The sequence below is a fragment of the Cyprinus carpio genome, chromosome B22, assembly GCF_018340385.1.
Source record: "Cyprinus carpio isolate SPL01 chromosome B22, ASM1834038v1, whole genome shotgun sequence".
In the NCBI taxonomy this organism is placed as follows: domain Eukaryota; kingdom Metazoa; phylum Chordata; class Actinopteri; order Cypriniformes; family Cyprinidae; genus Cyprinus; species Cyprinus carpio.
This window is the reverse complement of record NC_056618.1, coordinates 3406356-3424374: the sequence shown is the minus strand read 5'-3', so window position 1 is coordinate 3424374 and position 18019 is coordinate 3406356. Positions and strand designations below refer to the sequence as shown.

At 33.9% G+C, this 18019-nt stretch overlaps 1 protein-coding gene across 1 annotated transcript in view; it reads right to left on the bottom strand.

Moving 5' to 3' along the window:
- LOC122141456 (SLAM family member 5-like) overlaps positions 1-14701 on the bottom strand; it is a 116282-nt gene extending 101581 nt beyond the window's left edge. Inside the window, exon 1 of the mRNA XM_042748934.1 lies at positions 14455-14701. Within this exon, the coding sequence (XP_042604868.1) occupies positions 14455-14512 (58 nt within the window). The 5' untranslated portion in view covers positions 14513-14701. The remainder of the gene's footprint in view (positions 1-14454) is intronic.
- Positions 14702-18019: the final 3318 nt, after the last annotated feature.

Here is an 18019-nt window from a genome sequence, read left to right as displayed (position 1 = left end):
AGAGGGAGTCTGACTTGGGTATATTTTCACCCTTCCTTTTTAATCTCTTAATAGATTGCATATAATTTAATACAGTTTAATATTTACTGTTTAAATGCATTCTTGAGGGGAGCTTGACTATAGTTCACTTTAAATGATTTTGCAGTTGTTTAAACATTTGAATTTAATTTAAACACAACATATTATATTTCAAAAATATATCAATAAAATGTGTCAAACTTCCTCCTAAACACCTGCTGCTTATAATAAAGACGTCAGTAATAATTATTTACACAGTTTAACGCTGTAGTCTTGGGAAGCCAATAACATGCTCCCTCCAAACCTGTAATTCAACACACCATGTGTACATAGTACTGGAAAGACAAACAGAAACATGGCAGCTGAATAGACATATTTAAAGTACATGATGGCAAGTGACAGAAGCATAAGCCTTTTGGACATGCAAAAGTGTCCAAAGAGAGAATATATGCAGTAAATATGGTATATAAACACACGGTCATATTCTCTCTCACTAATGTCTGTGTGTCTTTAGCTGTTCTAGATTCAGGTCTGTCTTCAGCTGCTGTAGCAGGGATTGTTGCTGGTGTTATTGCTGTTCTGCTGCTGCTGACTGTTGTAGCTGCTGCTGCTGTGATTCACTGTCGCCGCAGGAGCTCCAGAAATAGTGAGTATTACATGCAGATCCTATACTGAGAGTGGAACATCATGTGCTTTATGCAAAATTATTATTTGGCTACCTGGAATACTATACTCAGATTGGTCAGTTGTTACATTCCAAATATTTCCTGATAATAACCTTCATCATTTAATTGTTTGTGTGTTTTTTTTTCACAGCATTCAGAGGACTACTGCACAAAAATGAGGTAAGACACGGTACTGTAAACTGACTTTTCATCACATCTGTGTTTGATTTTACCTGCACTGACAAAATCATTTAAAATGTCAAATAAACCTTTTTAAATATAATAAAAATAAAAAATTTTGGCTGATTGCCAATGATTTGTATTCTATCGATTCATTTTTTTCTCAAAGTAAACCCATAAGTGAGACAATGAAAAGACAAAACAGGGGCGGACTTACCCATTAGGCAAAGGTAGGCGACTGCCTTGGGCCCCCAAAAGCCAAGGGCCCCTAATGCTTTTCATATAGGAGGTGCGCATTAAGCGCGGACACGCGAACGGGTCGCTGTTTACGGTGTTTATGCACGACAATCATCTGCGCGTCCGAGTTGAACGTGCTTCTTGTGTATCCAGCTTGTAGCAAAATAAAATTTTATACATGCATCTAAAGCTGACTGCCGCACGAGCGCGAGGTCCCTCTTTCCCAGCGCGCGCACACTTCTCTCTCTGCGTTCAGCGCGCGGCTGAAAGGAGCTGCGCTTTCAGTTAAAACACTGATATGTTGCTTCTCTAATTTTACATATAAGTATAACTGAAATCACAGCACAGCTATTGTCTTCAAGCTATTCTGTAGCCTATTTGATTTTTATCAGACGACGGCACGATTATATATTTTTGTGCAGATTAACTTCTCGGAAAGGGAGAGCTGGTTAGTCTTAATGGGTCGCGTTTCAGTCACTATTTCATATTCATCCCGTTGTCTGACAACAAACAGTCAAATGTATCAATGAAAACAGTTTTGAGAATTTAGCTGCATCAAAATACAGTATGTGGCACAGAGAGGCAAACAAATGTAATAATAAATAATAAATGTACATTTTGCATGTTCAGAAGTGAGCTGCCCTGTCATGCGAAAATGCAAAACAGGTTTGTGTAAAGTGCTCAGTGCAAAGAAAGAGAAGTAATAGGAAGCTATATTTCTGTTTTTTTTTTTTTTTTTTTCATGTGTCTAATAGACATGAACAAGTTCTTTGAAAAACATCTATGACCTATGAAACATGTCTACTCTTCATGCTCTGTTAACTGGTTTCACTAATAATAAACATTTATTGCATAAATTAATTTTTGCATTACAAAAATGCCTTAAAAGAAAGTGTTACAGGTGTGCATATTGACACAGAACAGTTTTAAGATATGTCAGAGCAAGATATTTTCAGTTGAGACAGCTCAAACATGCATTTTAGTCTGGGACTAGCTTAAGCCTTGTCTGTGAAACCATGGGGAAAATATTCATTTAAGGTACATTTAGAACAGATAAAAATGTGCAATTAATTTGCGATTATTCACAAGTTAACTCATGACAATCATGCCATTAATTGTGACTATATATTTTAATTGATTGACAGCCCTAAGTTAAAATGACTAAAATAAAATGTAGGCTTACGCTGGTAACTCACATTTTCATTTTACCTGATAAAGTACCATTTATGAGCTGAGCTGTTTTGTTTAGAGCTGTTACCGGCGAAACCACTATATTTCTGACTCCAAAAGCACCTCCTACTGGCAGAGAATGAATGTGCATTTTCAATAATCTCAGTCTGCAGTTTTTGTTCAGACCAATGCGAATATTCACTCACATTAAATCTGTTTTAAATAATATAATAATTTATACTTCTGACTCATCCCAGAAATATAAAGTTTCAGTTGTGAGGTTTATCATTTTATAATTTATTTTGTTTTATGTTAAAACTAAAAAAATGGTAAATCAATTGCTATTTCGTGGTCTACAACATGAAATAATAAAAGTATCTGCTAAATGAATAAATGTAAATTAAAGAATCCCATTAGAACATGTACATAAAAAATGTAGAAACATTGGACACAACAATGTGGCACCATTGTGCAGCAGCAAGCATCACGACAAAAAGGACCTCGAGGGTTGATCTAGGTAAATGTTTGCAAATGTATAGGGCCCCATTCCTATATTTGCCTGGGGCCCCCCAATTCACTAAATCCGCCCCTGCTTACAGGTGATCCCAAAAGTGTGATTATGAAATGAGAAAAAAACTGCTTACCTGTAAAACATACTACACTACTTTACCCTAATGAAACGCTGATTGTAACACTGGACACACTGATTTTAAGGCAATTAGTGCTCCCTTTTAGCTTTAAGAGTAGTTGTGTTTTGGTGTGGTTAAGTTGGTTTTATCATTCATCTGTAATCATGTAATGCTTTTGCAATACTTTCTATGTTGTTTAATTTTATCATTGTGGGGTATTTTTCTTCAGAACTAAGATATATTGTCTTCATTTAAATATTTTTGTAATATTTTCCATTGCTTTGGTTTTGGTATGACTATTTTAAATTTGTGTTGATGAAGTAGGGATGAAGTAACTGTGAAGTCTTGGCATTGGAATGTGTGCGGCTAAAAGTATTTGTTAACTTTGACACTAGCTGTAATCTGATCAAGAGTACATTACATTTAGGAAAATGTATGTTTATATTTAGATCAGCAGATGAGCATCACAAGTAGTTATTATAATAAGATGAAGGATGGATCCTTGTTCCACCACAGCTGAACAGAGCAGGTTAAGGTTCTGGAAGTGACTTTGAAACTTATTGTTTCTTTGTGCAATAAATAAATAAATAAATAAATAAATAATGGGGAATTCCTGCATGACATAAAAACACAACATTTCACATTTAGAGTTTTCCAGGTTTAAAAAATGTTGTCTAGACATTTGTTCAGATCAATGATTAGTTAAAGTCAGTGGATGCCATTGTGTGAATAATATGTAATGTGATCCATAAAAGTAATTGTAACCCTGATTACGAGAATTTTAAAATGTAATATAATTACAAAGACAGCTTCTTGGAATGTGACTATGTAATCCAGATCACATGAAAAATCAATCAGATAAACAAGTTTTGCATCACATGATCATTGTTCTGTTTTTTTTTTTCAATAAGAATTATGAATGTATGACTATAATAAAGAGATTGTTGTCCGCTTCAGATTTCATGTGGTATGTTGTTGCTTCTGTTTTTTATTATTATTAAATTGTATTTTTGGCTTTTTATTTAATTAAATATTAAATAAAATTACAATTTATGTAGCTATAAATAAATCATTTTACTGAAATTTCACTGTAAGTTGGCTTAAATCATTAAAAAATAATATGTATACCATGTTAGTAATGTTAGTATATTACTGTGAACATTTCATTTGAATCCACTACACAAAGAATATTTCTTAATATACAGTACAAAATGTTAAAGTGACACTGAAGCATTAAACAACAACAACAAAAATAATAAAAAGTGATTAAGTGCTGATTCAGCATTAGTGAACACCATAACAAGCAGAATTGCTGAAAAAAGTGAAACAAAAATAGAAAAAGGGAAGAGGTGAGTAAAAACACTAACTAACTGACTTCCAGCCACAGACTTGCATGAAATCAACTGAAATAAAAGAAGTCTTGACTTTTTCCTCAACAATGGTGACAAACAACATAAAACTTGCTGCAATGCTGGAACCACCAATCAAACTCCATGACTCTTTTTTTGTTTGTTTGTTTTGTTTTATTTTTGTAACTTTAGTTGTGATGTTCAGAGTTGATCTGTTTATCTAATTTTCTTGATTGTCACGTTGCTGAGATTAATACACTGATTCTTGATGTGTGTGTGTGTGTGTGTGTGTGTCTTGATGCTAGTGTATGTGTGTGTGTGTGTGTGTGTGTGTCTTTATGCTAAAGTGTTATTTAATCTTTTTTGTGCAAAATAACTTTTACAAATTCTTCAAATTATCTTAACAATGCTGAATCTCAAGCAATCGATTACTCTGCACCCGTGAAAAGAATATGTTCTGTAATCTGCATGTACTCCATCAGCCATGTTGTCGTTGTCACGTGACCTACCTGAGTCATTTTTTCTAAATTTCAAAATACAGTAAAACCAGTAAAATGAACAGTAAAAATACTCTAAAATGACAGTTTTTCCCCTCACTAACCACAACCATCAGCTGGTACAGACAAACTAAGTAAAGACATTCTGTCTTAATTTACTGTAAGATTAAAAATATAGGCTTAGGCCTATATATGATTCATAGATGTATGAGTTGGGTGCTAGTCAATTCTAAAAGTTTATGGTGTTTTATTGGCATGACAAATATTTCTACTTTTGTGTTTTTAAAGCATTTGCAGCATTGTTCAGTACAATTAAAATAACGCAAAGTAAAAATGCAAAAAACAACAACAAATGAAGATGTAATTGGCAATGTAAAATGTCAATAAAAAATATTGATAAATATTTCACGCTTTGCCCAACAGATGCCCACAATGTACACCAAACAGCAACATTGGATAAAAGCATCTTAAGAAGCATACATGTAAATCAAAATATATATATCTGATCTTCTTTCCTTTCAATAGGTGCGTTCACGCCATATCGTAATACAGTAATTCATGAGGATACCAGCTTGTAAAAAAAGCATTCATGTCAAATTTACAAAGAAATAGAAAGAAAGAAAAAAAGGAAAGAAAGAAAATTACATAAAAACATGGAAATGTTTACATACATTAATACACTTAACAGGGTTTTGTTTATCAGAATGTTATATTTAGGTATTACTTAACTTTTGAAACCCAATTTTTTTGTTGTTGTTGTTTCATTTCTGTACTGCAATAATCAATACAAAAAAACACAAGCAACATCAATAAAACAACAAAATAAAAAAAATAAATAAATAAAAAAACAAAAGTGAAAAAAATAAATAAATAAATAAATAAATAAATACAACATTTTCAAACAAAGTTGAAAGCTGGGCATGATATGATCTGTAAACAAGAATGAGCAGAAATAAGGACAACTCCAAAATAAATGAAAAAAAAAAAAAACTTTCTGTATGTAGACACAAAATAGTGTATCAATGTGACAGTTCAATCTGTTTACAAGGAAATAGTTACTGGTGTAATATTTATAAATGAGTTTGAAAGAAATTTATTTTACTTTATTTGTGATTAAATATTTATGAGGTAATTTATTTCCAGATTTTATGTCATATCAAACCATCAAAACCAGCTATTCCAGAAAGTTACAACAGGAGGTCTAGAGAGCCCAAACCTGTCAATTATTGTGTTTAACAGCGGAAGAAGAAAAACAAACTCGACCAACAGCAGTGTCAACAGGATCTAAAGACTGCGGAGAAGATTGGGGACACAAATTTTTTAGCATTTGTTTGTGAAAATTGGATAAAATTGGACGTTAACAGAAGTTTAGAAATGCTTACAAAACAAAAGAAAATGAAGACCTCCAACCTGTGAAAAAAAAAATGCAATGAGGAATAATGTTCCATATGTTTTTTTTGTTTTTTTTTTTTTAAATTGTTTGATTCAGTTTACTTTATAATTAAGAGTGGTAAAATCTAATTTGATCTGATTTATTAATTTCTGATTCAGCATGAGTGAACATCTGCTGTTAACATGAAGAATCACTGAAGAAAAGAGAAAGAAGAACAAAAAAGGGGAAGAAGAGAGTAAAAACAAACTTATTTACTTTCAACCTATAAGAAATCAGCTGAAATAAAAGAAGACTTAACTTTTTCTCAATAATGCTGACAAACAATATAAAACTTCATGCTGCAAGCATGCTGGTTCCACCAATCAAACTCATCCATGACTCCCAGATATTTATTTATTTGTGTCTTTAATAGCTTGTTTTGTGATGTTCAGAGTTGAGATGTTTCTGTTCATCTGAATGTCTTGATTGTCACGGTTGTTGAGATGAATACACTTTATTCTTGATGTCTGTGTGTGTGTCTGTGTGTTAAAATAGTTCTTTAGATATCTGAACACTGCTGGATCTCAAGTTGTAGAATCACAGGACTGCTAGAATCAATCATGTAACATTAACACATTATTCATATACTGTATAATAACTATATATGTGTGTGTGTGTGTGTGTGTGTGTGTGTGTGTGTGTGTGTGTGTGTGTGTGTATAGGAATGGCAAATTAAATACAATATTAATGAATACTCCACATTTTGGGCACCAGATGGCCCCAGCATACACCATATATAAGCTCTTTGCATGAAATCATCTGAAAAATTTCCTAAATATTCCATAAATGTCATAAATTCACATAATTGTAAAACATTATTATAGATTAATAATCATAATATTTCTATCTGTTCTGATTGTTTTTTCTTCAATGATATAAGAAGCAATCACATCATACACACATTTATCACACACCTCAGTTTTCTATTAATATAGATTATTAAACTAATCATTCTAAAATCTTCAAATTTACAGATATATGAAATATGGCCATTAACATTGTCTATGTGGATTTTAAAATATGCTGCTAAAAGCTGTTGTAGTTTTTATTATGATATCCCTTTAATTAAAATATAGTCACATGATCCATAGAGCTGTCATCTTTTCAGTATGTAATATTCAGTTTTTGATACAAATAACAAATATCTTTACTTTTGTATTTGAGGGGTTGCTGCAGATAATGTTAAAAAAATAGTAGCAACATAAATGAAGGAGGAAATGAAAACATTGAAATATTAAAGAATATTTATCATTTTGGCCACTAGATGGAGAGCTTCGTTTTTTTTGCCATCACTAACAGATGGAGCACACATATTTTCATCTGTATGATAAAAACTCCATATATGTTACAATATCTTTAATCTGTTCTGTTTTCTTCCTTTAACCTCTAGCAGATCTGACATCATTGAGCAGAAGGACAGCAGCAGCTGCAGCAGCCACGCCCATCAGAGCAGTGACCACCAATCGGATCACAGCTTCAACTGTATCACAACAACTGAAGTGTGCTTCTGAAAATAAAAAAATAAAATTATAATAATAATAATAATGTCCTCCTGTTCAGCTCCATATACACAGAGGCTTTTGGATTCCAATAGTTTTTTTAGACATATTTTCTTCATTTTATTACCCTCAAGTTCTGATGTTTTGTCTTCTATCTTTTCTTCCTTTTTCCTGTTGAAGTCTTTAAACAAAATTATAATACTTCTTTGTTTTCAGCTAATATATATATAAAAAAAAACATTAATGTGGTTAAGATTTCTGGCTGGCTCATGGAGCGAGTACCTCATATGGTGTCTGTCTCCTTAAAAATAATTTTAAAGGAAAGTTTGTATGCTCTGATTGCGAAGGGAAGTAAAGGAAAAAAACAATTTCATTATTTGCAATTATTTTGCAATTATTGGGGAAAAAAAGCAAATAAGGAAATTTTGCTGTAATTGGGAGTTAGCAAAAAATGTGAAATCTGTAAATATATACAAACATTTAGCAGTAAATTGTAAAAAAAAAATTATGACAATTTAATAATATGCAAAAATTTCATATTTATCAAAATATATTAGATTAGTTTTCAGACAAAAAGCTGAAGGAGCACCCATTATCAAAATATATTAGATTAGTTTTCAGACAAAAAGCTGAAGGAGCATTTGTTGAAGTTGGATGGAAGTAGGTTGGAAAAGCAAAAAAAAAAAAAAAAGAATTCTGACTGGAAAAAGCTTATGATTTGAAAACCAGAAAAAATCATTCCTAATTTATGTGCCAATTTTTTAATGATTTATTCACTTAAAATCTATTCCCTTAAATTTAACAAACATGCATTTTTTTTTTACCAAGGACCAAAATATATTGCAGATATGTTCACTGAATATAAACCTAACAGAGCACTCAGATCATTAGGATCGAGTCAGTTAGAAATACCAAGGGTTCACACAAAACAAGGGGAGTCCGCCTTTAGTTATTTACTATTCCGCCCGCAGTTGGAATCAGCTTCCAGAAGAGATCAGATGTGCTAAAACATTAGTCACATTTAAATCTAGACTCAAAACTCATCTGTTTAGCTGAGCATTTTATTGAATGAGCACTGTGCGATGTCCGAACTGATTGCACTGTATTTTACGTATTCACTGTATTTTATGTAAAATCATTTTCTATTTTTTAACTCTTTTAAAATTCATTTTAAATAAGTAAATTTTAAATCATTTCCAGTTTTAAAATTGCTTGTTTTATTTTAGTTATTTTTCTTCATGATTATTTTACTTTCTTTATGTAAAGCACTTTATAAATATATATAAATAAACTTGCCTTGCCTAATTTTAAATAAATGCAATATTTTACATTAAAACAGAATGAAATCATTTAAAATCCATTTTTTGAAGTGAGAATTGTGTCAATCTGGTGGCATTAAAAAAATAAAAAACTTGTGTAATGTCCTCCTGTATAGCTTTAGACATAATTTCTTCATTTTATACCCTAAAGTTCTGATGTTTTGTCTTCTATCTTTTCTTACTTTTTTTCTGTTGAAGTCTTTAAACAAAATTATAATACTTCTTTGTTTTCAGCTGATATGATGTGTATTGTTGATAATTGTGTATTATGTACAAAACATTTTATATGTCAACTCTAGAATATTTTCTTGAATTAGTAAAAAAGTGTATTTTAAAATAGTAAATTAGTATGTCCTTTTGTGCTCCACAGAACATAAAAAAAATTAGAATTAAAAAAAAAAAAAACTATTTTTTCATGATTTCAGGCACCTTAAAATCAAGAAATTAATTCAGTGAATATGTGCACAAGAGCTGCTGTACCTGCACATGTGTGACAGAGTTGAGTGATGTCCAGATGTGTGGTCTGGTTGCTGATAGGATTGTTGAGCACACAGCTGTAGCTGTTTTTATCCTGATATTCCACCTCCAGAGGTAGAGAGAGACTGATGCTGAGATCAGACACACTGATGCTGGACAATAAACTGTTTCCTTTGTACCAGGAGAGAGTCACAGCACTCACATTCAACACTGAACACAGGAATGAACATGATGATGATGATGATGATGAACAGTTGTGAAGAGTTACTGCTGATGACAGGAACAGGAAGACGAGCTGAAACACATGAAAAAAAGACAGGAAAATTATGCTTAATTAATGTTATCTAGTTACAGTCTCATAGCAGCAATCTTCACTCCTCTCTCTTTACATTTATAAAAGATTATTGTTTACATGAACAAATATCAGACAGGAAAATTATGCTTAATTAATGTTATCTAGTTATTTTAATAATCAATAATCAAAATAATAGAAGTGTTAAGATACAACTAACAAGTTAATGAAACCAGTATTTAACTCACCATAGACAATAATAAAAATCATTCTTTATCACACTGATGCTCTGTAGTTGATAGAGTCCAGTGTGTTCAGTTCTGGTGTTTGTGATGATCAGAGATCCAGTCTGATGATCCACCTTTAGTCTGTCTCTGAATCTCTCATCAAGAACATCATCATATACAGTGATGCTGCCGGCCATTACATCGATTTGAGCTATTAAAGTCTTATTATATCCAAACCTCCACAGAATCAGATCTTCATCCATTATTTTAGTGAAACCAGAGTGTAGAGTGACTGAATCTCCCTCCAGCACTGACACTGACTCCACTGTAACATTATCACCAAACACACCTGAAGAACAGAGACACAGATTAAATATCTCAAACAATTTTGTTGTTTTTTTCAATAGATCAGTTTTGTAAATGTAATGAAGAACAGCAGCACAGACACAAAAGTAGCCTGGGATTCATATTTTATTTTTAGTTAGCTGACACTGTTAGTACAGCTGGGTCTGGAGCCAAAGGGACATTTATCTGATTGTTCCCTTCAGTGCTTCTGAGAGATTAAGTCCTGTTTCACAGACAGGTCTTAGACTGAAAACAGAATTAGGCCATAGTAAAAAAAAAAAAAAATAAAATAAAAAAAAAGCCTTAAAAACACTCTAGCAACACAACTGGACCGAGCCGGTTCATTTATGCTTATTTCACCCTGGACACAAACACAAACACATTGTGCTTTCATCACACAACAGAAGCAAAAGAGCAGTGATCCTTTGACACTAATATATGTAGGACATCTTTCAATAAAGCCAGCATGAAATCAAATCGACTTTTTCTATTTTTTATGGAATGCTGAAGTATTGATTATAAAGGATTTATAATTTTTTAATTAATGTGCAGTCATTATCTTTAATAAAAATAACTTGTCTTCCCTCTAACAGCTACATCTCTTCTCTGATGATGTGTTTACTGGCACGAGGGCGGGGCAACTTGTCACTCATTTGAGATTATCCAATAGAAAACCACAACCATCCAATTACCTCCCCATGAACAAAATTAAGCCCCGCCCTACATTTGTTCTTATGTTCTACATTTGTTTGAATGTCAGGAATAGGAAATAAAAGACTCTGTCCATTGCATGCCAAAACAAACAGATTTCACACATTACATTACATTACATTTAGTCATTTAGCAGACGCTTTTATCCAAAGCGACTTACAAATGAGGTCAATGGAAGCAATCAAAACCAAACAAAAGAGCAATGATATATAAGTGCTATAACAAGTCTCAGTTAGCTTAAACACAGTATATGTAGCAAGGACTTTTAAATAAAATAAATAAAAAGAAAGCAGATAAAATAGAAAAAGAATAGAGCAAGCTAGTGTTAGAGGTCTTTTTTATAATTGTATAATAAATGAAAAGAAAATAGATAGAATACAAAAAGATTAGAAAGGTAGTTAGATTTTTTTTTTTTTTTTTAAGAATAGAATTAGATTAGAGAGTGCTAAAGTTAGAGGGTCAAATAAAGATGGAAGAGATGTGTTTTTAGCTGATTCTTGAAGATAGCTAGGACTCAGCTGCTGGGATTGAGTTGGGCAGGTCATTCCACCAGGAGGGAACATTTAATTTAAAAGTCCGTAAAAGTGACTTTGTGCTTCTTTGGGATGAACAATCAAGCGATGTCACTTGCAGAACGCAAGCTTCTAGAGGGCACATAAGTCTGAAGTAATGAATTTAGGTAAAGGGGTGCAGAGCCAGTGGTGGTTTTGTAATGCAAACATCAATGCCTTGAATTTTATGCGAGCAGCTATTGGTAGCCAGTGCAAATTGATAAACAGAGGTGTGACTTTGATAGAATTGGCCTCATTAAAAATAATTCTTGCTGCTGCATTCTGGATAATTGTAAATATTTTGTAGAACTGGCTGGAAGACCTGCCAAGAGAGCATTGCAATAGTCCAGCCTGGACAGAACAAAGAGTTTGAACAAGGAGATGTGCAGCATGTTCCGGAAGAAAGGGCCTGATCTTCTTAATGTTGAATAAAGCAAATCTGCAGGACCGGACAGTTTTAGCAATGTGGTCTGAGAAAGCTAGCCGAGCTGATCATCAATCATAACTCCAAGGTTTCTGGCTGTTTTGAAAGGAGTTATGTTTGATGTGCCTAACTTGATGGTGAAATTGGGATGAAAACGATGGGTTTGCTGGAACCACAAGCAGTTCTGTCTTGGCAAGGTTGAGTTGAAGGTGATGGTCCTTCATCCAGCAAGAAATGTCTGCTAGACAAGCTGAGATGCGAGCAGCTACCTACGGATCATCAGGATGGAATGAGAGGTAGAGTTGAGTGTCATCAGCACAGCAGTGGTATGAAAAGAGCCATGTTTCTGAATGACAGAACCTAATGATGCCATGTAGACAGAGAAGAGAAGTTTTCTTTTCACACAAAAGGAAACTGCAGCCTGATGACTTTGTAGTTGCCTAAAATGGATAACTGTACAATAACATTGCAATGCCTTCGTTTTGAAAATAATTCACTTGAATGACAAATAATCTGCACAACCTGTAAGTCATGGATATATAGAAATGCATATGCAGCTGAATATCAATCTCATATTTCACATACAAATAGTAAATGATATTAACATCTTACATTCACGCAGTAACTACTAACAATCCTTTATTTAAAAATAAAGGTCCTTTATTGGCATCAATAGTTCCTGAACAACCTTAAAAAACCATCCATGGAACCGTTCAAAGGCAAAAAAAAAAAACATCATCTTGGAACATTTTTTGTTAAGACTTCAACATAATTTAAGATCTGTTCACTGAAAGGTTATTTGGGGAACCAAAAAGGTTTCTTCAATGAAATCACTGCAACAAAACATCATCTTGGAACATTTTTTGTTTAGAGTGTAGCATTCATAGATTCTTTACTTTATTTCACAATAAAACTGTTTCTCATATAGAGGAAGTGAAATTGCAGAGGTCCTTTCAATCACATGCTAATACTCACACTAAACACACACAAACACACACTGTTCACCACCTCAAGACATACACACACTAACATACATTAACCACAAACATGGAATAATAGCCACACTGTAATGCACATGATAAAAAATGAAGCTGTGGAGATGCAGTGGTAAAACAGAGTCTGCAACGGAAGACCAAGTGTTAGTAAGAAGTATTCTTAATGTACTCCAAGCACACGTACTCTATGTTATTTTGTGCTATTACACATAATGCAACAATTTCCACTTAAATAATACTGGATATCATTTCACAGTTTTGTGTAGTGTAATGACTTGGGTTCATGTCATTCAAAGACTCATTTAGTTCTATTGTTTCAGTTTTCACTATTTTGTTTAGCTCTGTTTTCTTTAGTTTCTATAGTGTTAGGTTTCCATGGCTTTTGGTTTTCCCTTCACCTGTGTCTAGTTTAGTGTCTCTTGTATTTATAGCCCCGTGTTTCTTTCATTAGTCATTTATTTACACAAAGCCATACCGTTGCATTTAACTTTGTCTTGGATTATTGTTACTTCTTTAGATTGCCATCTTTGTAGATCCTCACCCCAACTGCACATTACATGTAGCCTACTGCAAAATTAACACAGTCTAACTATAGTTAGTTTGTAGTTAAACTAGTACATTAATGAACTGGTTAACTTTAAACTGAGGAGACATCAGCTGCTGCTGAGTCAGACGAGACTGGGAAATCTATTTTTACTTATACACACTTAAATTAAACACAGCAGATCAGATGAAGACTGGAAACTTTCTTTTCAGACACTTTTTTTTTTCACTCTGGGTGGACTGGGTTTAACTGTTAAAAATATGTTTTGCACAATCTTTTCTCAAAATTGGTTCACTTTTTTTCATAATTTTTGCTCAGTATTTTAATCTGCAGAGGCAGTCATGTTTAGTAGATGTATGTTGCAGTGTGAGTTTTTAACAGCTGTGTGTGAGACTCATATATACACCAGAGGTCTGTGCTTCGTAGCTCGCATAATACATCAGAGATTATTTGACAAATGGCAGACCTTGTAATAATCTCAGGCTAATTTGGATTTATTAAAATATCTGCATTAGGTTGTCTGAGATTACTGCAGAGATTGTGTGCACTGGAAAGGACAGATATATTGATAGTTGAAACCATGATCAGCAATGCAGCAACTGACTGAATCAAGACAGAAACATAATGACATCATAACTAAAATCAAGGAAACAGCCTAGCGAGCATAAAAGTTATATTAGATATTTATTATTATTAATATTATTATTATTATTATTATTATTATTATTATTACAATCTCTAGTATTTGTACAGGCCTGCATTATTTATTTATTGATATTGGAATTGAATTCATTAGAGCTCCACAATAATAACATGCAACTGTATAAATAAAATAAATAAATAAATAAATAAATAAATAAATAAATAAATAAAAAATCTGTTCTGTAACTTACCAACCAGGCGGCAACAGCACAAACAGCAAAAAGCCAATGTGTGAAACATTTTCATCATCAGTCTGAAATAATTTCAGTCAAATTTGAAACCTTGTAGTAAAGTTGTGTAGAGAACAAGCTGTTAACAATGTGAACTATCTGCTGACTTCCTCCAGACTGAAGACTGAATCAGACCATGCCCTATGTGTTCAACAACACTTCCTGTCTAAAACTCACCCAAAGACACTCAGTAAATAATTGGCAGCTAGGAGAGCCTTTGTTTTTTCTTGACAAAACTATTATTCACAACTTATTAAATTTTCAGTTTATGTTGCAGTTTAATAGACAGTATGTTATTAAAAGGGTCTTATAATGCTTTTTCACTTTTTCAACTTTAGTTAGTCTGTAACGTTGCTGTTTGAGCATAAAAAAAGATCTGCGAAGTTTCAAAGCTCAAAGTCAAATTCAAAAGGAGATTATGTTTTTTTTTGTTTTTTTGTTTTTTTAACATAAATCACTTGGACTACAACACATCTTTTCCAGCATTTGTGATATCACAAATATCAATGAATGGGATGAGATCTGGTTGAGCTGCAATAGAGAAGGCAGCGAGTGTTATCACTATGCCAAAGATACGCTAGCTTTCTCAAGACAGACAAACTTAGAGTGGTTACAATCATCCAGCTTTAAATCACGCTCAAATTGATTTGATTTTGACACAATATTTACACTGAAGCACGCAGGCAGCTATGGTAAGACATTTACATTTACATTTAATCATTTAGCAGACGCTTTTATCCAAAGCGACTTACAAATGAGAACAACAGAAACAACAGATAACAAATGAAGACACACGAGAACAACAACGGTATACAGGTGCTATGACAAGTCTCAGTTAGTCTAGTACCAAAACAGGTAGCAGGGTTTTTTTTTTTTTTTTTTTGATATGAGACAAGAAAAAGAAAAGGTAAGTAAGTACTAGTAGTAGTTGGTTTAAGTGCAGGTGAAAAAGATGAGTCTTTAGATGTTTTTTGAAAATGCAGTAAAGGACTCAGCTGTTCGAATTGAGATCGGAGGGGTCATTCCACCAGCTGGGAGCAGTCCAGGAAAAAAGTCCATGAGAGTGATTTAAAACCTCTTTGGGATGGCAACACAAGGCGTCGTTCACTTGCAGAGCGCAAACTTCTGGAGGGTGGCATAAGATTGAACTAGTGAGTTTAGGTAAGTTGGCGCCGTGCCAGTGGTCGTTTTGTACCCCAAGTTTCCTGCCTTCCCTGAATGCGAGCGGCTAGGTAGCCTGTGTAACCTGATGAGGAGGAGGAGTAACATGAGCTGTTTTTGGCTCATTGAAGACAACCCTCGCTGCTGCATTCTGGATCAGTTGTAGAGGCTTGATAGTACATGCAGGAAAGGCCCTGCCAGGAGAGCATTACAATAGTCCCAGTCAGGAGAGAACAAGAGCTTGGACAAGAAGTTGGGTGGCTTGCTTTCTGACAGGAAGGGTCTAATCTTCCTAATGTTGAATAAGGCAAATCTGCAGGACCGGGACATTGTAGCAATATGTTCTGTGAAGCTTAACTGATGATCCATCACAACTAGTAGGTTTCTGGCTGTCCTGGAAGGAGTTATGGTTGACGAAACCCAGCTGTATAGAGAAGTCCTGATGAAACGATGGGTTAGCTGGAACCACCAGCAGTTCAGTCTTAGTAAGGTTGAGCTGAAGGTGATGGTCATTCATCCAGCTAGAAATGTCACTCAGATAGGCTGAAATGCGAGCAACTACCTCGGGTCATCTGGTTGGAATGAGAAGTAGAGTTGAGTGTCATCAGCATAGCAGTGATAGGAAAAGCCATGCTTCTGAATGACAGATCCTAATGACGTCATGTAGATGGAGAAGAGAACGGTCCAAGTACTGAGCCTTGAGGAACCCCAGTAGTAGCAAGTTGTTGTGACTTAGAAACTTCATCCCTCCAAGACACCATGAAGGATCTATCAGAAAGGTAGGAGTTAAGCCACTGGAGTGCGGTTCCAGAGATGCCCATCTTTCTGAGGGTGGACAGGAGAATCTGCAAGAGGCAGGACATTTTCTGAAAAGTGGTGTCAATCACAACACACTCTAGACCCCAGCTAACCAATCACAGCACATTTCATGTTCCAGAGATACAGGAACTATTGGAGCAGTTCATGTCAGACTGGGGAGAGAGGTGTTGTAATAATGTAAAATAAGTGAAAAATAATGTGTTTTTCGAGCAACCTAATAACCTGTTCTAGTACACCCCAGAACAAAATCAAGACTTTGTAAAAGAGCATTATAAGACAACTTTAAAACAATTCACTTGTTTTGTTGTTTTCCTTGTTTGTATGTCTGTAGCATTCTGTAGCATTAAATAACTAACTAAAAGCAAACTTATTCGAGGAAAAAAAAAAAAAAAAAAACACTTTTACATACACCGTGATAGGAACAACCTAAAATTATGGAAAGCATATTCTGAAAAAAAAAAAAATCTAAAGTCTAAATTGATTATTTAGTTTAGGCCAACCTCCAGTTGTCAATAAAATACAGTACATCACTGCAGTACCAATATAGACTACTACTACAGTACCCCAGGGTAATTCCTGTCCCAAATATAAAACAATATTACAGAAGAGTATTTTGAGGTAATTCCATTCCCAAATGGCTGTAGAGTGACAATGAAGTGTCAGTTGTTGTGATGAACTGTAGAGGGCAGGCTAATGCTGTTGGTATTTGGTATAAAGCAGCAGAGAAGAACTTAGTATTTATTGCAATCTGACTCCACTTGTGAAGTGACTGAGTGTACTGCTGGTTGATGCAATCTTGAACAGATCTCATGTCTCCTCAAGTTATTACACAAATATATATACAATACAACCCAATACTACTATTGCTGCTTTCAACAGGCCAACCTCAGACCACATGTGAGCAGCAGGTATTTAGCATCTATACACTTTCACTGCTCAGGTGTAAGCAGGTCCATTAATACTAACTGATCTGGGGATTCCTTTGTAATAATAATCTAATAATTGAAGGCCTGGTTTCACAAACGGAACTTAGCTTAAACCAGGACTAGGCCTTAGTTAAATTAAGATATTTAAGCAACTTTTACAAAAATGCCTTAGAAGAAAACATTACAGGTGTGCATCTTGACACAGAACAATGAGACCGACATATTTTAAGATCTGTCAGAGCAAAATATTTTCAGTTGAGACAGCTCAAACATGTATTTTAGTCTGGGACTATCTTAAGGCTTGTCTGTGAATCCGGGAGTAAGTGTTTTCTTACAGATGGTGTGTTTTCCTGGCGAGCGTGATTTCACCAAGTACAACATGTTCCTGGATTAACATCCTTGTTGATCCTGGAACAAAATTCCAATCAACCAATCAGAACAGAGATACAACTTTTCAGGAAATATCTGTTTTAGGCTTACAATCAGAGTTAGGTGCTTCTATACTCTTGTTAATCAGCTATCATTTCACACTGATTTTAGGAATAAGTTATAGGAAGGGTTAGGTTTAGTGGTAGGGATTGGTCTAAGTCTATGTTTTTTTGGACAATAATGTTGATCCA